The 25,720-nt window shown below is 32.5% G+C and overlaps 2 protein-coding genes and 1 pseudogene across 3 annotated transcripts; 2 read left to right on the forward strand and 1 right to left on the reverse strand.

The window, feature by feature from the left end:
- Positions 1–2,968: 2,968 nt before the first annotated feature.
- Positions 2,969–4,536, forward strand: LOC129286322 (anthocyanidin 3-O-glucosyltransferase 7-like; annotated as a pseudogene).
- A 5,498-nt stretch (positions 4,537–10,034) lies between these two features.
- On the forward strand, positions 10,035–14,559 carry LOC129285301 (uncharacterized). Of its 2 annotated transcripts, none has more exons than XM_054920929.1 (4): positions 10,035–10,260; positions 11,062–13,185; positions 13,282–13,384; positions 13,884–14,559. In XM_054920929.1, the coding sequence occupies exons 3-4, from the start codon at positions 13,286–13,288 to the stop codon at positions 14,310–14,312; spliced, it is 528 nt and encodes a 175-aa protein (XP_054776904.1). In that variant the 5' UTR covers positions 10,035–10,260; positions 11,062–13,185; positions 13,282–13,285; the 3' UTR covers positions 14,313–14,559. The 2 variants fall into 2 exon arrangements, with proteins under 2 accessions (XP_054776904.1, XP_054776905.1); XM_054920930.1 differs by having other exon boundaries at positions 12,743–13,185.
- A 1,399-nt stretch (positions 14,560–15,958) lies between these two features.
- LOC129286717 (methylmalonate-semialdehyde dehydrogenase [acylating], mitochondrial) lies at positions 15,959–25,051 on the reverse strand. Its single transcript, XM_054922721.1, has 19 exons — positions 24,895–25,051; positions 24,674–24,765; positions 24,028–24,099; positions 23,759–23,920; positions 23,545–23,623; positions 23,289–23,443; positions 22,864–22,927; positions 21,646–21,725; positions 21,174–21,239; positions 20,816–20,866; positions 20,549–20,700; positions 20,080–20,170; positions 19,819–19,899; positions 17,928–18,005; positions 17,782–17,820; positions 17,579–17,622; positions 17,422–17,500; positions 16,450–16,540; positions 15,959–16,325 (listed from the first exon to the last, which is right to left on the reverse strand). The coding sequence occupies exons 1-19, from the start codon at positions 24,917–24,919 to the stop codon at positions 16,210–16,212; spliced, it is 1,617 nt and encodes a 538-aa protein (XP_054778696.1). The 5' UTR covers positions 24,920–25,051; the 3' UTR covers positions 15,959–16,209.
- Between the last annotated feature and the right edge of the window lie 669 nt (positions 25,052–25,720).

The following is a 25,720-nucleotide window of genomic DNA, read 5'->3' on the forward strand; positions in this document are numbered from 1 at the left end:
TTTAAATTATGTAAATGACAGATTAATCCCATGAAATGGCATAATTTTCTTGAAATCTCATGAGATATTTTTGTCATAAGGAAATTAAAAAAAAGACCAATGGCCATTAAATAAAACAAAATCTCAAACCTCAATGTAGAGTTTTCTCGCTTGTTCTTGCCTCTGCTTCATCTTCTTGTTCTCCTCTTCTTCTCTTCTTCGTGCTCTTCTTCTAATCTGTCTCCATCTCCTTCTTCTCCTTCTCCTTCTCGTTTGTCCTATTTCTTTTTGAATTTCTGTATGTGAGTGATTTGTTTTGTTGAGCTGTTGTATGTGGGTATATATAAGCAATCATTCTTCCTTTGTTAGCTGTGCTACATGTTGATAAATTTCCTCTCCTCTTAAAAATTTCTCCTCCCATATGTGATAGTTGAAATTAATGTAGGTTAATGTGTGTAAATGATTGAGATTTTTATTTTCTCTTCATGACATGATTGAGATCTTCATTTTCTATACTATACATGGGTATGAATATTTACTCATGGTTAAATGATAAATGATATATCACTTTTAATTGTGTTATAAATGCATAAACTAAAATTATGAATGACTAATATAAAAGTTGCGAATATAAGAATAATAGTTGTTGTTCAATAAAAACATAACATATATCTGATTATGATATTTGAAAAATAAATATGTTAATGAATGGCTATTTTATTATTTCAGGTTGGTATGAGAAATGGCTTCTTTTGTTTTTAATTTTAGAAAGGAGCTATTTTATTATTTTCATATAGGGGGACATTTTGTAAAAATATTGAAAGTAAAATACAATATGATGGGGGAGTGTGAAGATAAAAATATTAAGAGAAGGGATGACACTAGAAGATTCAACCCTTCATATATTTTTATCAAAAAGGTTGTAAGGTATTTTGATGCAAGTTGTAGATTATGTAACTAATAACAAATTTTAGATAGTTGTCACTTTTTAAGGTTTTCTTGTCATTTAAATTAATAAAATTTATTATTTTTTAGATTAGAGTGGTAATTTATTTTTGTTGATTTAGTCAATTTATAGAGAGAATTAATAAGTTACAATTTCTTGTTGCATTATTGTGAATCTAGGGACAAAAGTTGTTAATATAAGAATAAAAGCTGTGGATAAAAAGTTATAAATTTTCAACATCTGATGCATATCAGGACCTCCAAATGCGGAGTTGTTAATGACTATTAAATTGTTGCGAATTTAAAAGAAAAGTTATTAATATAGGAACAAAAGTTGTGAATAAAAATTTATGAATTTTTAACATTTGATGCATATAAGATTATAGATGCAGAGTTGCAAATGACTATTAAATTGTTGCGAATTTAAAAATAAAAATTGTTAATATAGGAACAAAAACTATGAATGAAAAATTGTGAATTTTTAACATCTGATGTATATCAAGACTTGTAGATCAAGATTTGTGAATAATTATTAAATTATGCAAATTCAGAGACAAAAGTTGTAAATGAAAAATTATAAATTTTTAACACTTGATACATATCAAGACCTATATATTAAGACTAGAAAATAGTTATTAAATTATTATAAATTTAAAAACACAAGTTGTTAATAACAAAAATTGTGAATGAAAAGTTGCAAATTTTTTTAATTGAATAAAGAGCAAAAGTATTATTTCTTATAATTCTTTAATAACAGAAATATCCCTTAAAAAATAAATTATATTATTTTATGAAATTAATTTATTATTTATATAATTTAAATAAATTTTTTTATTATTTTATTTTTTTATATAATAACTGTAAGTGCCTAATATACAATTTTATGAAAACAGTTATCTTCAAATAAAGCCCCGTGCATCATGGAATAAAGGGGGATAAGTTATAGCTATAGATTGGACTGTGGATAGCTTTAGGCGAGTGTCTAGAACCTCGCATGAATTATTGGCCTCATTTAAGTTATAATATTTAATTTTACTCTCTAAAGACTACAATATTATGAAATTTAAAGATAAATTTTAAGAAAAAAGACTTTACTTCCTAAGATATTTTTAACTGAATTTTATCTAGTTACTTACTTTTAAATTATCTCTTTTTTTATATTTATCCTTATTAAATATTCTATAATAAATATAAAGTCATTCATCAATAAGGATATTTTTTTAAAAAAATAATGATTACACCTTAAAAGATTAAAAATATTTTATATTTTTAAATATTTAATTTTTTTAAAATATTTTATATTTTTAAATAGATGAAGTGTTTTAGATGTTAGCCAGCCTGTGACATTGGCACCACAACATTTAAATCTACCTACTGGTCCAATGCCTTTCCTGTTCAGACTGATCTTATTATTATTTGTATAGTTTAGAAAGATTTTTCAGTCATTTTTTCAATTTTTTAAAACCAAAAGCTTAAAGCCTAATCAAACTCAATTCAAATCCCAGCAATATTATGATCCGAACTAGCAAACAACTTAAAACATAGTAACCAGCACCGTCGGTGTCTTAATCAACTTAACAAATGAGTTTGAAAGGATTCAATTTTGGTGCTCATCACTTGATACTCACTATAGAGCAATTATAAAAATTTTAATCTTAAATTAAATCCTTTAAATTAAATCTACACCATATTAAAATAAAATAATTTACCAAAATTGTTTTATAATTTTATAAATTTTTATTTTAATAAATATAAAATAAAATAATGCTTTAAATTGCACCATCTAAATTAAAATTTATTGAATAGTTTGGATCACATCACACTAATGAACACTTTAGTCAGATACGAGTTCGACATATCGCTACCAGTCCAAGGCCTTTAATTTAATTTTTTTATTTTTGATACAAGCCTTTAATTTAATTTACTGTTCAGAAGTTGACGCCGAACTCTATATATTCTGCACAACCATTATATGTCTAGTCTTATGTTCCTCGCTTTTCTTTCTTCACATTTGTATTTTTTTCAGTCTGAACACAACAATATTATGGCCATATCATCATCTTCATCTGGTGAGATTAAGCACGTAGCAGTGATTCCATTCCCTTTTGGAAGCCACCGTATGCCCTATCACTCTCCCAAACCTCGTCTTCAAGCTAGCTCACGCTGCTTCAAATGTTGTATTCTCGTACATTGCCCCGCCACAACACAACCAAGAACTCTTCTCCAAGCCCACCATCCCCGACAACGTCAAAAGCTTCGATATCTCTGATGGTGTCCCCGAGGGACATGTACTGGGAAAAAACCCCATTGAAAAGCTTGACTTGTTCCTTAAGTCTTGTACTCAGAATCTCAAACATGGTGTTGATTTAGCAGTGAAAAGCACAAACCTCAGGGTCACTTGCATTCTCTCTGACGCTTTTGTGACTCCTTTAGCTCTAGCTCAGGAACTGAACGTCTCTTGGATCGCAACATGGCTTTGTCTTTCAACCTCACTGTCTCCTCATTTTTAACACACACTTGGTGCGACAGCATTGTGAGAAAAATGGCATCGAAAGTGACAAACGAGTTGATTTTCTTCCGGGTTTGTCCCAGATGAGGGTCTCAGATTTGCCCTATGAATCGCGTGCATTTGGTGAGAATGAGACATAATTCTCAAGGACACCAAGCTCAATTGGGAAAGCACTACCTCAGGCCAAAGCAGTAGCGATGAACTTCTACGAGGAGCTAGATCTGCCGTCGTTTGTTGAAGACATGAGGTCCAAATTACAGTCTATGCTTTATGTTGGCTTTCTCACTCTTTCACCAGATCCTTCTCTTCTTCTTCTCCATTAATGGACCCTTCAGGGTGCTTGGAATGGTTGGACAAGCAGAGAAGTAGATCTGTGGCTTATATATGCTTTGGAACTGTGACTGTTCCACCACCTCCTGAGCTCGCAGCTATTGCAGAAGCATTAGAAGCTTGTGAATTTCCTTTCCTGTGGACAATGAAGGATGATCTGAAGGGTATTTTACCAGATGGGTTTGTGGAGAGGACGAGCAAGAGAGGGAAGATAGTTCCATGGGCTCCGCAAATGCAAGTTCTAGCACATGAATCAGTGGGAGTATATGTGGCTCACAGTGGTATGAACTCCATGATGGAGAGTGCTGCAAATGGAGTGCCTATGATTTGCAGGACCTTCTTCGCAGATCAAAGCATGTGTGGGAGAATGGCTTCCGATGTGTGGGGCTTTGGGGTGAAAGTAGAAGGTGGAGAGTTCACAAAGAGTGGATTGATGAAGAGCTTGGATATGATTTTGGTGCAGGAAGAGGGCAAGGAGGTTAGAGAAAATGCCTTGAAGATGAAGAAGACTCTGCAAGATGTTGCTAAACCAGAGGGTAAAGCGGCTCGTGATTTTAAGACTCTGGTGGAGCTAATTTCCAGCTCCTAGCCAATAATTCAGCTTCTTTAAATGAAGAAAGCTGTAAGGAGACAAAGAAGCCCTTACAGAGTATGCTAGGAAATAATTCAGCTCTACGGACAGGTATCCAAGAGTTCTATGTATGTGTGCGCCATGTTTTTGGAAGTTGGCTGTGAAGTGTATATCTTGAAGTGGTGTCTGTCTACCTGTGTTTGTTGTTGTTTATTCATACATACATTTCGGATGCTCAAACATTTGAGTGTTGCTTAGAGATACACTCGTGTCTCTTTGTATTTGTCAGTAACAAAAGCACCTGGTTAGCTGATATATATATATATCATACACTATATTTCATTTTCTGTGTGAATCTCTTTCCAGGAACTTCTCTGCTCATATTATCTAATTCTCTCTCCCTATCTGCGCATAGGAAAAATAACAAATAAAAATCCTTCAGTATCTTCATTTGATCTGAGGGGAAGTCAATTTAAGAGAGCTATATTGGCCAAAAAAATTAATAAGAAATCTATATATGGGTATAATGCTGATCATTACTTTGAGTACACTTATTTTGGACTAATGGAAACTTGAGAGATATTTCGTTTTTGTGTTTATTTCTAGATCTTTTTCCTTCATGCATTATTAAGAATTTCAACACCATGTATAATAATAATAATAATAATAATAATAATAATAATAATAATTCATTATCTTTTTTCTTTTTGTTTGGTAGGGGGAAGGGAAATTTTAATGATTTTGATTAAAAATAGATAAATAGAATTGCAAAATTTTATTACAGAGACGTAAGAGAAAAAATTAAAGGAAATTAATTAAAAACTTTCAACCCACTTTTAGTTTTCCCCCCCTAAAATTTGGACTCATAAAAATTTCCTCCCTATATTCCTCTCTAACCAAATACTATCTAGCATTCTATTATAAGAATTATCGATAATTTTATATAGATTGAGAAATTCAGTTAAAATTTTGGTGTACTTAAATATTAAACAAATTAACAAAGATATTTCTTTGGAAAATGGATTTATTATCATTATTATTATGATTATGGTTATGACAAAAAGAGTACATCATACCATAAGTCAATAAACTATAGTAAGAGGAGGAAAACTCAGAACTCTTCATAAAGAACATCAAATGAAGCTGCCGGTGGTTGCTTTAAAACATGGAATAATAACTCTTATTAATCTATAAATGAAACCATCCATATGTTTGTATTTATATAGATTAATATTTATAACTAATCTTTTAACTTGTAAGCCAATAACAACATTAGGCCTTTTGATTATTTTGTTGAATGAGGGTTGGTTATATGGATTACATATTGGTTATATGGATCACATAATGTCATTGTGTTTTGTCAACAATCAAATTTTTAGATATATTATTCACCAAAATGATTCTATCTAATAACTTAATTTTGTTTTTCATCTTCCTCTACATTTCTTTACAAGATTTAAAATTGTTGTTTGCTCAACCCTCTTCACCAGCACCTTCAAATTCCACTAGCCTTTTTTTTTTTTTATATATGTTTGAACTACCTTAAATAATTTTCTATCATTTTTTCTCAATAAATGTCATGTTAGCTCTTCCTTGTATATGTTCATTACGAATATTATGGTGATCAATTATAGGAATGAAATGGAAAAGAATGGAATGAATTGATAGTGAACAAAATAGACTAAATTAAGATTGCATATTGACAGAGGGATGAAAATTGTAGAGAGATGAAAGCCTTGGAGTGATTGATAGCTAGGTGGGAATTAGATTGATGACTTTATTCATAACAATCCTCATTCCCATCACTCTATCGCCCCCACAGTTTTCATTTATCTATTTTCTCCATCTCTCTATGTTTTCACAACTTTATTTTAGTTCATTTTATTCTGTACAAAACATTCTATACCATCCCATTCCTCTTTAATAACCAAATACGTCCTAATGCCCTATATTTTCTTGTATGACCCCACATCTATTCATGTACCCAATTTTATGCTCTTATTATTCCTTAAAATCCAATATTCACTATCATATAGTGTTATTATTGGGTTTATAATGGTTTTATATATTTCTTTAAGTTTATAAAGTATTTTTTTATCACAAATAATTATACTCTTTGCCCATTTACACATCCAGATTATATTCTATATGCAATATCCTCACTAATTTATCACCATTTTGTATAATCCACTCTAAATACCCAAACTTTTAATTTATCACTGATGTTATGATTTCAGTCCCTTGAATATCCATTTACCTTTATGCGTAATCTGAAAGTCTTGCTTGAACTTATGAAGGGCATTTACTTTTGATTTTCCTTTCCCTTCTTTTTTCGTTGTTCGCCATTCTTTCCCTTCCCTAACACCTCTGACATGGAAAGATACACATACAAAAAAATACATAGTGAAGTTCCATTAATTCGATCAGCATCTATCAAACATGGAAAAATATACATACAACAAGAGCCACCATGGCCACGTTAGACAAGCAATCAAATTAACTAAAGAAGGAAGTAATTTTTCTTTCTGATTGAACACTAACTAAAGGAGTAGCCAACTTTTCTTTGCTATTGGATGAAAACGATAAGCGGTACACTTGCCTCTTCTTCAATTGCCTTAAATGAAAAATGTATCCCCTTTGTCATTGGAAAAAATTCTCACCACTGCCAAGCACAAAAAAAGAGGAGGGTTGTATTTAGCTTTTAACAACTAACGTAAAACGTTGTTGAATCTTACATGGATATGTCGAATGAAACCTCCTAGTTAACATTGATAATATTTTTAAAAGCTTGATTAATTATAGAAAATAATGGTGTTGTACGATCTATGTAACCCACACTATCTAGTAGAATAAAATTAGCTAGTTGTTGTTGTTATCATTGCTGCTGCTGCTACTATTATACCACCATTAACAAACACGCCGATGATAGGAACCCTTGCTCTTGCTCTATTGCTCTCACCCTTCTGATCAGCTTCCTCAATTAAATTTGCTTGATTGTTTTCTTTTTTCTCCTTTGCCTCTTCTTTTTTTATTTTCTTTATAGTTAAAGTATGCTTTTAGTCCTCTAACTTTATATAAGGTTTTAATTTAGTCCTTTAATTTTATAAAGTATTCTTTTAATCCTTTAACTCTAACATTATTACTTTTAAATGATTATTTTTTGTGTCAATTATTATTATTTTAAAAAAATTAAACTTAATATGTTAACATTTAAGAATATTTTGTTAATATTTAAAAGTTCAATATAAAAATTTGTTGGGATAAAACTAATAGTGTTAGGGTTAACAAAAATTAAAAATATATTTTATAAAATTAAAGGATTAAAATGAAATGTTGTGTAAAGTTAAAGGACTAAATATATACTTTAGCCTTTTCTTTATTTATTGCAATAATTAACTTAAATGGAATTTAAGTCTTTTGGTTCCTAGAGATATTGACATTGAGAAACCATTGTTATGCTGATTTCAGGTTTTATTTAACTATATGGTATGGCTGAACTTTGATGCTTTAGAGTACATACTATGAACTCATTTACTTAATTTGTAATTTGATTTACTGATTATTTTATGATAAATGGATGTTTTATATTTCAATTCTAATTTTACTTTGAATTAATGATTGGCCACCATTAGATACTACTTAGGGAAATAAAATAAAATTGGGAGAGAAATTTCTGTTTGGACATTGGAATCAATAGCTTAAGATTAACTTAGTTAATTTGTCTTTAAGACATGATTGTACCTCAATGACCTAAGTGGTTAGAAGAAGCTTGAACTTAAAGCATTTAATCTAATTTTAGCAAGAAATTGTTGAGTTAGAATTGAGTAGAATTTTGAGCAACCAAAAGATATTCGAGATTATAAATTCAAGTTCCCCAACCCTTAAAATGGAATTAAAATTAATGTAATCAATAAATTGAATGAAATAAAAATAGGCTTACTACTCAAGGTTTTTTTTTTTTGTTTTCTTGAGTTTAGAGTGCTTCAAATTCAAAATTGTAGTTACTTAACTTAAAATATTTTTAACATTTTAAATTAAATTGAATGAAATTGAAAATTTAATACCTATTTATCATTTAACTTGATTTTCTTTGTTTTTTTTTTAATCAGAAGGGAAATTATTCAACCGAATGTAAACCAATAACAGAGAACAAACAGCAAAAATAGCTCAACAGGAGAGAAAATGCCCAACCTACCAAAAAGAAAACAAAATCCCAAGTCAGAGGGAAAACATCATAAAAGTTAGAGCGGAAGATTGTGGCACAACTTAGTAAGATAATCAATCTCTCTATTATTTTCCCTGTACACAACATTAAAATTAACAACCCATTGCTTACACAAAAGTCTTTTAGTAGAGTCATTTATGTTTGAAAATGGTGATAACTATGGTTGTCCTTTGTGATAGTGGAGATCGCTTGTGTACAATCACAAAAGACTTTCACAATTTTAAAATCCTTTTGCTAACATAATTCAGACCACTAAAAATACCAAAAATTCCAGAAATAATGGGGGGACACATTTAAGTATTTTACTTGATTTTCTGTGAGAACAACATTGATTTACTATTACCTACATTATGCTTGTACACTCGCATGGTGTTTATTAATTTCCCTTAGCATCAAACTAATAATAAAAAGAGGATGGAAAACAACGTTAAAAGGAAAGGAGTGGAAACAAAAAAGGTGAAAACTGAAAAGCATAGAGAAAAATGAAAGTAAGTTGAGATGGGTCTTGCCTACACGTAAAACTCCAATGAGACTAAAGGTCATAGTAAATATTATATAGGTTAATTTGTATTTTATTTTTTTTTTAAATGAATGGAAAGATAAATAATAAATGAATAATATAGTGGGCCAAGTATAAGAAACAGGGATGTGACTCTCTACATTTGATATTCAAGGCACGCTCTCGTTTTTCTACAAGAGAGGTGTTGCACCCGATGAGTCTCAGGATCAAGTAAGGCTGAGGTTTTAACTGTTCAAATTTTATTTTGATTTTATTATTATTTTGTATTTTAAATCTGTCACTATTTAAATTTAATTTTTTCAGTAAAAAATGTTTATTTTCTTATATTATAATAATAATATTATTTTAATTTAACATAATAATTATATAATGTAAAAATATTAATTTCGTCCTTATCTTTTTGACTGTGATTAAATCATTAATTCTTAAATTAATTTTTTAACAAGTTCAGTGAGTAGTTCAGTTTTTTATACTTTGCTCTTTACAACAAATTTTCTGCATAGTAAAAAAAGTTAAAATAATAAAAAAATAAAAATCCTCTTTTTACAATAGAATTTTTAAAAATCGTTTTGAATAAAAAAATTTAATATTATTTTCTTAGTGAATATTTATAAGCATATAATTCTTTAAAGAATTTTCTTCCCACAAAAAAAGTTCGGGCAGAATTAAAAATTTTCAAAAAGAAAATTCTCACAACATTATTTCATGTGAAATAAAAAAAATTAGAAACTTCCGATTTGCGACTAAAATCCCTAATAAATACTATTATATATCAAGATTATAATTGTCAATTACACTTATCTTAATCTTTCATCTAAATTTTTTAAATGATCTTTCATAATAAAGTTTAGTAATATTTATTAGATCCCTCCTTCTAATTTTTCATTATATAAATTTCAAAATTTTGTCATCTATGAAATAAAATTAAAGAAACAAAATTTGAAACGCGCGGAAACAGAGCGCCACGAGCCTGAAGCTGGACGGACAAATTCCGATTCCCAAATTCCAATTCACTGTCCCCAAGCATTCGTCACTCGTAACGAGCACGAAGCCCCCATCCTTCCTGATCGTCGGCGACGACCATCTGCCGCGGAAGCCACCACCGACGTCCACTGTAGCGGTAGCGAGCTGTCACTCTGTTATTCCCCTTCGTTCCCGCCGGCGGCAAGCGAGCTTCTCCGGTAGGTCTCCAGCTTCAGGATGCGTTTCTGTCTGCCACTTCAAAAGAATTCCAATCTCTCTCTCTCTCTCTCTCTCTCTCTCTCTCTCTCTCTCTCACCCTTTACAATCGGATTAATTACTTTTAGCTTTTCGATTGAATACACTTCAAAATGTTACCCTTACTTGATGCTTTTATCCGTACCTATGAACTGCATATGCACGTGATGATATCAAACTGCGTGTGACAATGTCGGGTTCAGTGAAAATCACTTTTGAACCTTCGTTATAGCAATGCAGTATGAATAATAGCTCGAGAATTGGACTACATCACCTCTATCGCCTATGTATGGTGGTAGGCGGGAATATGTAATCTCTTTGCTTACGAATTGAAGTTGCAAATTGTGTTGTCTGATGTATAATCTGCTGCTTATAAATTGGCATTAAACTTTGCACCTTGCTTTTCAGTTGTCTAAAGTTATATGGTGTCATATTCTGTCTAAAATTGCTCTTTCTAAACCTCCATTTTCATTTTGTTTTTCCCTCAAACTGCTTTGCATCCAGGGACGTGCAAGAAGAAATGGCATATAGCTTTTCTTCTGTAGCATTTATAATCATAGTCACCCTTCTTTCTTGGGAAATGTTTAATGTAATATAGAAGAAATGGAATGTGGTTTTTCTTCTGGAGGGTTCATTATCATTATCATTTCATTTTAGAGCCTCTAATCTCAGTCAGAATCATCCTTCTTTCTTGTGTGAGTAGCGTAAACACATTTGTATATCTTGCTGATCCTTGATTTCTCCAATGTTTATTATGCTTGCAGCAACCAGGGCCAATTATGTGCTGATCTTGCAACTCAAAAGGACATACTGAGTCAACTGTTTATTATGCTATCTCAATTTTGCTTCTCGATAAGCAATTTCCTATTTTACTATATTTTCAAACCATTTATCTAATTTCATAGAAAGAATTTGTCTTATGAATTTCTCAGTTCCTTCTATCAAACAGTAAGAGATTATTTAATATATTCCTAATTGATATATTTTTTTTACATGTTCTCTCCTATGTTTTCCACTTGTCCTTTTAATTAGTTTAATCTGATTTGGTTAGTTAGTCTTGCCACATAGTGTGTCTCATTATTTCCTCGTAGTAGTGTGCTTCTAGCTTTCCTCAATGCGTGACCGAATTAGCAAATTTGTAAAGTTTGCAAGATACTTATCCACCTCTTGTCTTTTCTTTCTTAATTGGAAACTACAAGAATCCTGTTGTATTGCAATTTGTTGTGTTAGAGTGGGATTGACAAATCACTTTTCTTCTAGTTATTCTCTGAATGGGGAAAAATCTTTTTAACAACTAAAGCATTAGTTAAATTTTTTATTTTAAGAATTGAACAATAAGGAACTTTTGTGTAGGTTTTTCATCTTAATTTTGGTGGCTTCCCAAAATAATAACCTAGAGATGATTTAAGTTACATTGATTTATCAATGTGAAGTAACTATATCTCAATACCAATGTGTTGGATGGAGTCCGTGGGATAGTGCGGCTTCCTCTAAGTTATATACATGTTGATACATTGATTTTGTGCTAAAACTTCAAATATAGGCATGGATAATGGCAATGGCATTGATAGGTATTGCTATGTTTTGCATGTGCCAGTCTTATAGATGAACAACTTGATTAACAAAGATTCGCCTGTGGGTGTATGGGGGTAAACTGGCTTATTAGGAATCCCGAGCTTAATTTTTGTGAGTGAGAAATTTGTATGACCGTAAGATTTAATATTTCATAATATTAAAGACCTTGAACTTCTGCCACTTGATACCCAACACTAGTCACAATTTCCTTCCATGATAGAAACCTTTTGTTGTCTATAGAGTCAATCAATTTGTCTAACCTAGAAGCTCGGTGATGGATCCTCTCAAGCATCATTGTTGTGCGGATGACTAAATAATGGATACGCGTCTAAGGATCACCCAAGAGTCTTTTGTGAGTGTGGAAGAGTATGTAGGCTTTGCAAGTCAACCTGATGTACTTGAACAAGAGCGGAGGGTTAAAATATGTAAATGTATGAAGTACCATTAGTCAAATGATGTCTGGATGCATTTGTATAAAAAAGGATTCATGCCTGATAGTTACTATTGGCATAACCAAAAAGAGGAACATCCCTGAATGGCTCTATTTGATGTCATCCTTGCAGTTTGTAGGAATTTTAATCCGTACGAGTGTATGGCACTGGGAATTTTATGAATGTGGCTGGGGCATCATACGGGAGTTAACACGAGTTAGGCCAAAGTAGGCGATGTAGATGTTAGCTGTTTTAGAAACGAACCCACTGAAACAACAGAAGAATGTGATGAAATTTTGGTTTATGAACTATTAGATATTGATTTGGCAAGTGATTGATATAACCTTAGTAATTTAGTCTTATTATTATATTACTCAACAAATTTCCTGAGTTGTTTACTAATTTTTACCCATAAAATGTTCTATTGTTTATTTTTCAGATGTCAGGCAAACGACGTAAAATGGTTGGAGGATCTGCTACTAGCAATAAGGGCAAAGAAAAGGTTGTGAAGCAGCATCAACCCATTGAGGCACTATTTGCGGCTGCACAGTCATCGTTTCCTCAGCCATCTCCACATTCTGGGACCCCACCCGGATCCGAGGCTGCATCATCTTCTTTTTCTTGTCCACACATTCGGATGCCTTCCAATCAGTCCACTAGTGTTGGCTCAGAAGGACCTTCAATGTATGAGCAGAGCTCAGGTGTGGCTAGCTCGTCTACAATGGTTACCACATATGAGCCAGGGATTAGATTGACAGATAGACGACTAGTTCTTAGACCTCATGGTGTTAAGGATGACAAAACTCTAAACGCGTTGCCTTTCTTGTAAGATGCCTCCATAGGGGTGGACGGACGCCATTTTCAGAGCATAAAAGAAAGATGGTAAGCATTCTTTTGAATGTGGTTGTTCATTGCGTAATGTTTTTTGCCCCCCAATTGTTTCAATTGATGTGAATCTAACTCATACAAGTACTGCAGGAAGATGAGTTGGGTAGGGAGGTTCAAACCCCGGAGTTATTCAAGAAGATCCAATACAATGAGAAGAAAGGAGGTTGGGTTGGTAAAAAAGCAGCTGACACATGTAAGCCCACACATCTACATAAAAAGATTGTCACTGATCTGATGAAGATATGATTAATGTTTTTTATTGGGTAAAAGAGCAAATTGGCTTATATAGACCCAAGAGTGTATGAGATTCTAAACTTATTTTCAGTGTAATGTTATTCTTCAACTTTTGAAAATAGTATGATATGGCCCTCATCGTTAACAAAAGTTGATTTGACTGTTAGTTTATCAAAAAATGATAAAAAATGACTTTTTCATAATTTTTTGGGTCTTTGTTTGTAACTTTTGAGTTTGAAGAGAAACATTGCATTAAAAATAAATATAGGATCCTAAACATTCTTAAACCTATAATTTAGGGGTCAATTTGGTTATTTACCTTTTTTTTAATTTTATCTGTTCATTTGAATATTTGATGTTTATTTTGTTCATTTAAAGCATGTGGTTAACTTCGTGTGTGTGTGTGTGTATATATATATATAAATATATAACATTTGCTTAACCCCTGGCTTATGCAGAACCAGTATGAACAAATGCGAGAGGCTCAAGGGTCAAGGCTAAATGAGACCGATTCTTCTATAGGGTTCAAGATTGTGGGCGGAAAGAATAGAAAAGGTCATGTATATGGGTTAGGATCAGAGGCTGGTCTTTTTAGTTTTAATGGCATGCAAAATTCTGGAGGCAGCAACCATGGTGAGCTTTCCCAGATGAGAAAGTGCTTAGAATTATCTTTCAAGAAAGAATTGGAGGAAAAGCTCTCAAAACAAGCCGAGGTTTACGAAGCAAGTCTTGCCAAGGTTGTTGCTGAAATGAAAGCCCAACAAACTCAGATGAATGCTTTCATGGAACAAGTTTTATCTCACATGCAATTAGGCACTGAGAGCGGTGGTCCTTCTCAACCTTCATCCAATGATGATGAGGACAACGACGACGATTATGAAGAATAATTGTATGATTGCTATATTTGGGACGTGGTTTTTGTATATATTTACTAGGCGTCTAAAATTAGAATGTATTATCTTCCCCCAGTTTTGTTTTTTCGATGATGGCTTGTGTTGTTTATTTGTTTATTTATTTTGCCGCAAAATTTATTTTGGAGAATGTTTAGAAATGCTAATGAGGAAACCAACTAAAGTTGGTATAGGTAGTAGAGGTTTTTGCCATTTAAGCAAGTAATTAAGAGTCTGAATCTTACTCCTCGTGTATATAGTAATTTAGTTAGAAGAGATCTATTCATTGTTTTTAATATTTCAGGGAGATGTTCTCTATTATGTGCAAAGTCTATTCTTTATACAACTTATTTAAAAAAGAAAAAAAGAAATGCTAATGCCAATTATTTTAAGTTAAGTGGATAAAATATGATGATAAAAGTATATTAAAAAAAACTTATACCAAATAAAAAGTAAAAGTAAAGAAAATTAAATTCACACTGTTTTCTATCAAAGTCAATGAGATATGGTTAAGAATTCAATTTTTCAATTGGTCAAAAGCCTCTTCAATGGTGAAGGTATTCCTAATGATCTGAACACAATTCTTATTACACTTTTTTTAAGAGCAGACCAACCCCATTACTTCAAAGATTTCACACAAATTAGCATATGCTGAATAGCTTACGAAATAGTTAAGAAAGGTGTTGCAAATAGATTGAAGGTGGTGATTTCTGAAATGAGGCTTCCCTATCAAGCGAGTTTGATTGAAGCATGGAATATCACTGATAATATGGTAATTTCCTAAATTGAACAAAAGGAGTTAAACAAGATTGGATGACAGTTAGAGTAGATTTAGGAAATAAAAAATAAAAAATAAAAACCTTTGACAGACTGAAATGAGAATTTATTAAAGATACTCTATGATGCCAAGATCCAGGATAAATTGATTCTCTCAATTATGCAATGCATTACCTCTCCCACTATGTATCCAATCTCTGTAAATATCCTCAAGAAACTTGCGTAGGCTGATATTGATGAATCTGAGCGTCCAATTTTTCAAAAATGACATGCACCTAATAGGAGCATTTTGTTTTTGATCCACTTTTCATTTTCCCCAAAATCAATTAAAGACCTTGGTTCTTAATTGTCATTTATCGAATTGAGGGTCTTTGAGTGTCACTACTTTCCAACCAGACCACTTTGGCAAAAGTATCATGTGCCACTGCCATTTTTCTCTGTTTCGCACCAATTCTTTCAAGTTGTAGTCAATCAAGCCATACAACTAATGACAACTAAAATATTTTTAACACAAATTTCATCAGTAATTCCAAATACTAAGTAGTTAATAAAAAACTAATACTCATAATTGAACTAAATCAAATTGTACCCTTTAGTTGTCAATGTTATACATCTTTATGCATGTTGATTAATCAAAAGCAAACCATGAGATGGAACCAAATGATAGGTGGTGAATATTGCATATATAAAACTAGACACATGTTTTAACGCTGCATAGAGCTTGATAAATAAATTACACTGTTTATAATTTATAAATAATACTATTTATTGTGAATTTTATATTAAACACTGATATATTGATGATGATTTAAAATGTCATTTACAATCCCATCCTATTCAAGAGATCAGAAATATAAAAGCACATCTAACAGGAAGAGTCTCTTTATTCATTGGAAAAAGCAAGCCTAGGTACAGAGGAAATTTTAAAAAAGAAAAACACAATGCAGAACTTCCATCATAAATTTGGATCTTCTGAAAAGCTTCACCTTCTTGAAGTAGAGAGAGAAGGAAGGGGGGGGGAAGTAGATTTCACCCTCTTTTCTATTTTATCTCCTTCTATTTCACTCATTGAAGTAATAAATACTTCAGGGATCCAAATTTACTACTATACAATGTTTCAAGAAGATTTTTGAGAGGTTGGCATTGCCAAGTTAATTCTGCTACCACCAGCAGAATCCTTCCATTGCTGAGTCACTGTTTTAATCTGAGTATAGAAGTTAACCCCAGCCTTCCCTGTAGATCATACAAATCACAAAACCAAACTCAATGATGTTGTCTGTATCATGAGCCGTCTGTAACTATGAAAAAAAAAAAAAATCAAACGGGGGTGTGGAAGCTTTGGAGGTAAATTATTTACCATAGAAATTGAGATCTCCTGCAAATGATGCCTTGTTGCCAGTAAATGAGAAAAAGGGCAATGGAACTGGAATGGGAACATTGATGCCCACCTGATTTCAACACAGTACAAGTCATGATCAACAAGAATATGAGAGTTATTTTCCTTTATAACAAACTTACCCTCTATTTGGAATAGGAGGAAAATAAGAGGAGAAAAAATTAGGGAAGAAAAGTAGAAGGAAAAAAACACTCTGCCTCCCTATATGAAATTTATCCTTTAGTTTTCTCCCTTCCTAAGGGGAAATTAGGGGAACACAAGGGTGAAAAATGTCTTTTTCCTCTAGTTTACTCTTATAATTTTCTCTCTCATTTTTTTCCCATTCCAAACAAAGCATCAGGCACAGATTTATCGTGTTCACTACAAGGTCTGTCAATTAAAACATGACATCCAAATGATGTTTAGACTCCAACACACTATGATTATGTTTTTCAAAAAGTTCTTTCTAGGCATTTTTGTTAGAGATCTTAACAAAACAATAAACAAGAAAACTTAAGTTCTCTCCTTTCTATTGACGGCCAAGGCAATCTACCCAAAAATAATAGAGTAATTGGTGGACAAATACTGCAAAAATGCATATGTTGATCAAAATCCCTCACTATTTTCATTTTGAAATTGTAATCCCTCGATATTATTATATTTTCCTTATAAGGCATTTTTTGTGTTACCAAATGGAGGTCTTCCCTTTTTATTAGGCTCTTTCAGTTTTAATCCATGAAAATTAACAAATAACCAAGCTAATTCTCTTGGCCAGATGAAAAGAACCAAATATATAACAAAATTACTATTTTCCAAGAACTAGTCCACACAGTCACTAATTTTCAAGGACAAAATGTATATAATTAACGATCTAAGGGTCAAATTGTTGGTTTAGTTGAAGAGAATTCCTTGTTTTATAAGCATAATCAGAAATGGCATCTAGGGTGACTTTACCTGTCCAGCTTCAATCTCAGTCTGAAACTTCCTTGCTGCAACACCAGATGTAGTAAATATAGAAGCACCATTTCCATACCTGTTGGAAAAGTCAACATTAAAAAATGAATATTTTTAACAGAAGATGATCGCAAAAAGAAGAAATTTTTTAACATACTTGTTTCTGTTAACAATGTTTATGGCCTCTTCCAAACTGTCAGCCTGAGGAGACAAAAAGAAAATCACTGCATCAGCATGTTTCTATATAAAAAGCAGGGGAAAAGGTTAAAGCAGAATCAAGTAATACAAGACATGGAAATATATAAATGGAAAAAAATACTTCTAACTTGAAGGAGTTTAAGGACAAGACAGATCACACACACACCTCCATGAAAGAAGAACTGGGCCAAAAATTTCCTCCTGCACATGTCATTAAAGAGACAGACAGGTTTAAACCACAATAAACTTCAAGTTTCTACATCTTCGGAAAGTGTCATTTCACAACATTTAGGCTGTAAAGAAGATACCTTGTAGCATTCCATGTTTGCACTGACATCTGATAAGATGGTTGGGCCAATAAAATTGCCAGATTCATAGCCTGGAACCTACTTGCCACAAGTGAGTAAATTGGTGAGCATCTTCCTTTTAGTGTGAAAGGTGGGGTGTCTAGGGGACAAACTAGAGTCTACTGAAAAGATCACGCAAGAACTCATCTTTATAGCTTGTCCGCAATATCTCTGCATTAAAGTATATACTTACTTCTATGTGCCATTTTACCTTACTTTTAGAGCGCTTCATTTTCTTGCACCTTGGGAAGGTGAGAGTTGATGGGGGGCACAAGGAGAATCAATATAAAGCCAACATATAAATCAGATGGTTATGGTTAAACCAAATAAATTGTGCCAGTGTGATAAGGTAATTCACTGCCATATCTACCACCAAACAAATGAATCAAACACTACAAGCAAGGGACTTTTACCTGGTTTCCAACTAAAAGATGAGATTCTATTTTAAGGGGGTAGAGAAGAATAAGTCTTCTCGGTTGCTTATTGATTTAAGTATGTTTGGTTTTTAGTTTGTCTAAATTTGGTAAAAATTATAGTAACGGAATTCATGTATGGATAGATTTTTGAAAAATCAGTTTGATAAACTGATATTTGTAAATTTGTTTGGATGATATAAATGAAAAACACTTTTAAACGTGTAATTAGTAAAAAGCTATATGTAATGTTTGTTATGTAAAACTTGATTTGTTGGAAAAATATATAAATAATATAAAATTTGATATGTTGAATAATAAAAGTAATAAAGAATATAAATAACGCAAAGTTTTATATGACAAAAGAAATTATATATATTCCTACCATGGAAGAGTAGAAGGAAAGCAGAAGCAAGGACTGTGGCGGAATCTGATGGAAGAGTGGAGGAAAAGTTGTGTGGAGCAACGGGTAAGATGGGATAAAAGGTTGTTAAAATTTGTTAACTCCCTCATTAAATGCTTCAACGTCCAAATTTCAAAAGCCAGAAGTAAGCCGTAGGTGTGTTTTGAAAATAGGCTTTCAGATGGTATGGTTGTGATTTTCAAATGGACTTTCTGATCAGTTTATAAAAGCTCTAACAAGTTTAAATAAGCTGGTTTGAAAAAAGGACTTTTGGGCTCTGAAAGTCCAAACCAAACATGCCCTTCAAGTTACAAGATAAAAGGTTGGGAGAGTTGTGAGTTAGGAACTCACCCCCCCCCCCAAAAAAAAAAAAAAATAATAAAATAAAGATTTGAAAGAGGTGAATGGACTCGTGATCAAGTCATTATACAGTTAACACTAATCAGTAATCACTCTTTGCAATGATTAACAATTGTCCAGGTATCTATACCTATGATCAAAATATTTTTGTCAAGTATTTGAAGATTGTGGTTTTCCATAATATTCTTATTGTTCCTCTTGTATTTTACTTATAATTTATTTCCTAGTAGAGCTCAGCAGGTGAAGGCTCTATGCTGAAAATAGATTACTTCAATCAGAATATTCACTATAAATTAATCTTTCTGCTGCCTGGGTATCTAAATATTCTGTCAATCACAAAGATTGATGGTGTTATGCTGATGATACACGCAAAACTAAATATGCCTCTGGCCCTATTTATAGGGCAAAGAGAAAAGAAAACATTTGATCCTATTTATAAGACATTTGTGAATCTTCAATGTTCCTCTTACATTTTTACCCTTATTAAATGCTTTGAATAAAATATCAGTAATGAAATTTAAAAGGTAGAAACTTATTAAATTTTAAGACCAAGTTAATGAGATTTAAGGTTTTCCTTGGTTCCAATGAAACATGTTGGAAGTGACTTATAAATAGGATTAAAGGGAGTATGTAATAAACACAAGAAGATACAAGTAGTCAAGGATTTAGAAGCTACCACTATATTTCTTCCATCAAGCAACAGTCTGGCCCCACTTTCAACACCAGATTGAATTAATTTGTGTATGCGCTCCTTTGCCTATGCAAGCAGTAAGAACATTACACACGAAGTTAAACCACACACATGATCAATGTGAAAAAGAGTTGCATTTGGAAACCATGCCAGTAATGCTTGTTTAGCTTTTTTCCCCTAGCCAACTATCGAGATATAATTCAAATACACTACATGGAGCAAGTGCATGTAAAACCTCATACAAACCTGTTTGCTGATGACTGGACCAAGGTCTGCATTTGGATCAGTTCCAACACTTGTTTTAAGTGCACTGGCACGCTCTGCTAATATAGATTCCCTGAAAAGATTATGAAAATTATACCCAAATTTCAGGTACCTTAATAGATACAAAAGACAGCCAGATTGCTAAAACCTTTAGGAACACATTTAACCCAGACATCACCATCACAATAAGTTAAATCCTTGGACCAGGCTGTCCTCTGGACTGTCCCCTCATGGTTACAGAAAGGCATAAAAATAATAACTTGCTGACTTTACAGAAAGGCATAAATCATGTTTTAGTACAAGACAGCAACAAAACAAGCCTTATTCCACTAGGAGGGATAAATGAATAAAAATACTTGCTAAGAAATTTGTGAACAAGACTTAACAACTTTAAGGTGCAGGTGAAAAAGTTATAATCATGAAGTAATTTAACAGAATAGGAAGCATATACCATGGTTTTGATCCTCCAACAAAAACAACTGTGCTGAGAGCCATGCACCTTTGTCCTGCAGCACCAAAACCAGCAGCAACTAAAGCGTTCACAGTAGCATCAACGTTTGCATCAGACATGACAATTGCATGATTTTTGGCTCCCATATTAGACTGAAAACAACGATCATTTAAGTTCACAATCCAAGTAGATTTTCCATCATATCATTTGTAATGGACTAACAATCTTTCTAAGAAAAAAGAAACTCCAGTGATGAACTGCACTTACTTGAACACGTTTTCCTTTAGCAGATGCTCTTGAATATATATGCATTCCAGCCTTAAATATAGAAAAGGATAATCAAAAGCATATAATGATCACCAGCATTTGCATGAAAGAAGCATTTAACCAGGTTTAGTAACATTTTAAATGTCTAAAGAAAAGTGAAAATTTTGAAAGTTCTTGATACTTTATTTGCTGCCCCTTTCTCTTCCATCCACCAAAGGAAGAGAAACTTATGACATTTTCAAAAAGTTCCCTTTATTTTTTTTCCCTTGATCAAAATGGAATCTTAGTTGAGGGTCATAAAAAGAGGAGGCATCATAAGAGAACTGGATTGGAATAATAAATGCATGAGATCACTTACAACATTTGAACCAACGAAAGATACAGCTTTAATGTCATTATCATCACAAATAGCATTTACAATATCCTGGAACCAAATGGAAAGATAAGAAAATCATCAAATCAAAAAACAGAGTATAATGAACGATTTTTAAGCATAATAATAACTAGTTGTTACCTACTTAACAATGGTTTTGGACTTTGTAAATAGAGTTTTCATTCAAATACCCAGGTTTGAAACAATAATACACCCAACTTCCTGTTAAATCTGTAACTAGTTGCCAATGGGACAACAGTTTTAGAGTTTGTTAATAGAGCTTTCCTACAAACACCCAACGTGTGAGACAATAATACACTCAACTTCTAGTTTAAAATTTAGAACATCTTCGCAATGACATCAAAAAATATTCAAATGAGCCTGTGAGTACTTTCATTGGCGAGTATCACAAGAAACAGGCCAAGAACAGAAGTTTAATGAGTAAATGACAACATACATGAGTTCCATGAACAACATTTAAGACACCCTCAGGAAGACCGGCCTCCAATGCTAATTCTGCAAGCATTACAGCAGCCCCTAAAATAGAACCAAAGTCATGGTATAGCTTCCAATTACAATGAGCAGTTGTCTGTACATCATAAGAAACTAAAGATAATAAATCACAAAAGTGGATGGATGGATGCTTGTGATTGCTGTCAGTAGCGTGCCAGCAACCAACGGTCACAATTTCAGGATATAGGAAAAATATTCCATTAACCATTGTTAGATGAATATTTATGGCCACACCTAAATTGATACTTAAAAAAGAAGGGGGGGAAAAAATATATATATATATATATAGACTTTTCAGACAAACAGGAACATGAGAATCTTGCTCCAAACAAAATCATCATATATGTGTTCAGCAATCAAATGTAAAATGATGATCAAAGGAAGGTAAGGAAAATAGCCACTGTCAATGCACACAAATTTGTCCCGTAGGTGTTCACTAACTTCATTTTTCTTGCTAGAATTATGTTCGGAAAACATGCTAACACAGTTCTTACAAAAGTATTGATCATAAAGGTGCAGACAGAAGCTGAAAGAAGCTGATCTTTTACTATATTTTAATTAATTTATTCAATTAATATACAATATAAAATGAATCGCAAGTCATAGTGTTCATAAGCCATTAGTAGTATATATCTAGTTTGAATTGAAAATATTGTATTTAAGAAAGACAATTGATAACATTCCATGTCCCTAGCAATAATTTTTTCTTAATGAAATTCACAGACAAGAAAATTATACCATGAGCTTACTTCCAAAACCCAGATTAATTTTTTTCAACAAAAGCCATGAGAATGAACAGCTTTAAATTTTTGAAAAGGACATCATGGGTGAAATTTCAATTTATTATCAGTGACAAGCATATTATTCTGAGCCTATTCATCTCAGAACAGGCATGCCACGGTTCTTAGTACAAGATTCCTCAGTCACAGATGAAGTGGTTATAGTAAAAGCTTTTCTATTCAGTAAATGTTCAACATCTGGTGATTGACAATACGGCCCAGGCTTACTTATTTCAAAAGCCACAAAGTTAACAAAATCAGAAAAATGTTCCAGCCGTGAGCAAAAAAATAAAGAGTCCATTTTTTCCATGTCAACACTATGCTCCAAATTGATGGGTTACTTTGAGGTACAAACATACAACCAGCCAAAGTAAGAAAATCACCTGGATCTTTTTCTGACGGCTTTAGAATAAAGGTATTCCCACAAGTAACTGCCACTGGGAACATCTGCAGTTAGATACTATAAGTTTGAATTTGTTACCAACCAGATTAAACAAACAGAATGACAGCTGTTGAGTGCAATGCAATATAATATCCATTCAATTCCTATGATGACTAATAATAATATGGATAAGATGTGTGTGTGTGTGTGTGTGTGTGTGTGTGTGTGTGTGTGTGTGTGTGTGTGTTTGTGTGTGTGTGTGTAAGCTACTCTGGAAGGCAGCTAAGTTTGGGCCATCTATACATTTGCCACATTATGCATGCTAGATAACACACCTAAGCATAAAAGAAATAAGATGTACCCAAAACTCTAGGAAAAGATTAACTAATAATCTAACAACATGCCAATAAGTAGAGTTCAGCTTACCCACAAGGGAATCATTGCAGGAAAGTTGAAAGGGCATATCCCAGCACAAACACCAAGTGGTTCTCTTATGCTGTAAGTATCAATTCCATGTGATACATTAGAAACATACTCCCCCATTTGTAAAGTTGCCATCCCACAAGCATGTTCCACCACCTCTACAAGACAATAAGGTTTTAAGAGAACTCCAAAACCAAATCATGGCCTCAATCATCTTCTCAACACATTAACTTCCACAGAAACAAATAGACAGGCTAACCTAAGCCACGGAATACATCTCCTTGTGCATCCTTCAATGTCTTTCCTTGTTCAGTGGTAATATTCAGAGCGAGTTTATCCTAAAACAGTTGCAGAGTACTGATTAGTGATATAATCTGATCAAAAGAAAACCTCTTACAGGTATGGCTGGCAGGGTAGCTGTCTGGAATATGTTTGTGAATGAACAGAGCAACAAAAAATCTTATCATACTTACCATATCTCTGCGTATAAGCTCCTGGAGTTTCAGCATAACACGTTGGCGAGTTGTGATGGGAGTATTACGCCATGATGGAAAAGCTTTTTTAGCTTCAGATACCGCAGCTTTAAACTCTTCATCTGTTGTCAAAGGAAGTTGTGACACAACTTCTTGTGTTGCCTATTATCAAAGTTAACATTTTCAGAAATTTGGCTTCCTCAAATCAACAAAGAAAACTATAAGCTCAGTAAATTCCCACATTCTAAAAAAAATGAAAAGACACTTACAGGGTTTATCACATCGATGAATGTAGATGATTTTGAGTCAACAAAACTGCCCCCAATAAGATTTGGAACCCTCTGATGCAATACCGGAAAAAAATAGAGAGAAAAAAAAAAGAAAGATGAGATTTTTCTGAAGTAGAAGAATTCATCTTAATGCTACCACAGTTTCATGAATATGAAATCCAACTCAGCCAGATTGAGTTCTAGTCTGGAACTTCTTATGACACGTGAAGACTACAGCAAATAATATTTATATATTCGCTACGATAAAGAAGAAAAAAATTGCAAAATATCATGCATCACATATCTCTGCGTATAAGCTAATATATATCATTGGAGCAGAAGCGAGAAAGTATATATCCTGTTACTCATTTGGATGTTACTAACTAGCCCTTGGATTATAACAGGATGGAAGTCGGATACAATTTTCTTAAAACAAAAAGATTTCCAAAGATTCAAGCTCACTATAATAGTTCATCTTAAAATCGTAGCTTTCAGCAGTAACGCTCCATTGTATCCAAGTGAGCTTAAATATACTCATGAAATTCTCATCGATTAGACAGATAAATGCATCGTTAATTTTCCTTTTCTCAATGAAGCCAATCTGAAAATTTCATTTTCCAGGAAGCCAAACGAAGCTTGAACTTACCGGCGGATTAAGCTTCCTGGTCTCAGCAGCCGTAGAGAATTGGTAACTTCCCAAAGCGAAGATCTGGGGTCTCAAATTGTTCAACTTCCTCACTGAAGTAAGCAAAATCGTAAATATACAAAGCACAGGATCAAAATTTACATTATGTTTATCCGATTACTTATTCCAGCAATTCATCAATCGTTTCAGCATAAAAAATGTCTACAGATGAGTTAACTAACCTCGATGAATAGCAAGCCGCAACATCTTCGTTCACTTCTGAAACTCCTAGCTAATTGGAAAATGGTACAAACTCATATCTTTCCTTTATATCTGCAGGGGCAGACTGAGAATGTCCAATTTTTTTTTTTATCAGATCATTAAACATTGTTGCCACGAATCATATTATACACAGAAAGATTTAAATATTCAATATTCAATAATAAGCCAACACTAATGGAATGCAAAGCAACGCCGAAGAATTTACGTTGCAATGCAAGTTAAAAATTAAATTGGGAGAATGATACAAAAACACCTCCAGTAAACGACGGAAGAGTACCCCAAAATATCATAATTATTCTGAAGTCCAGGACTTTTCTAGCACAAATTAGCTCACTAAAATTAGCTTTCCAATTCTCTTGAAAAAAAATAATTTCACTAAAATAATTTATGTAAGAGAAATTCATTGAAGCTTCAGAATAATTATTATAATTTGTAGTACTCTTCTGTCATTTATTTATTTAGAAGATATTTTTGTATCCTTCTCCCTAAATTTTTAATTGCATTCATCAAATTTCAAATGAAAATAGTAAAATTGTATTGTAAACAAAAGTCGTGGTGAAGATGACGTGGAAAGGCGATAAGGATGAAGGTTTGCTATTTCTTTATTCTGGTAAAGATAAGTGATGGCTCAATTTGGATTATTAAATTTTATTTTCTTATGCCTTATGCTAATTTTATATATTTAATTTTTAGTTTATCAAAAATTTATTAGATAAAAATTAGTTTAATAAAAATTAATTATTATAATAAAATTTATGTTTAGATATATTCTTAAAAGTCAATTTA

Source organism: Prosopis cineraria, unplaced genomic scaffold, assembly GCF_029017545.1.
Source record: "Prosopis cineraria cultivar Desert tree isolate PC_DT_omini unplaced genomic scaffold, ASM2901754v1 PC11, whole genome shotgun sequence".
NCBI lineage: Eukaryota > Viridiplantae > Streptophyta > Magnoliopsida > Fabales > Fabaceae > Prosopis > Prosopis cineraria.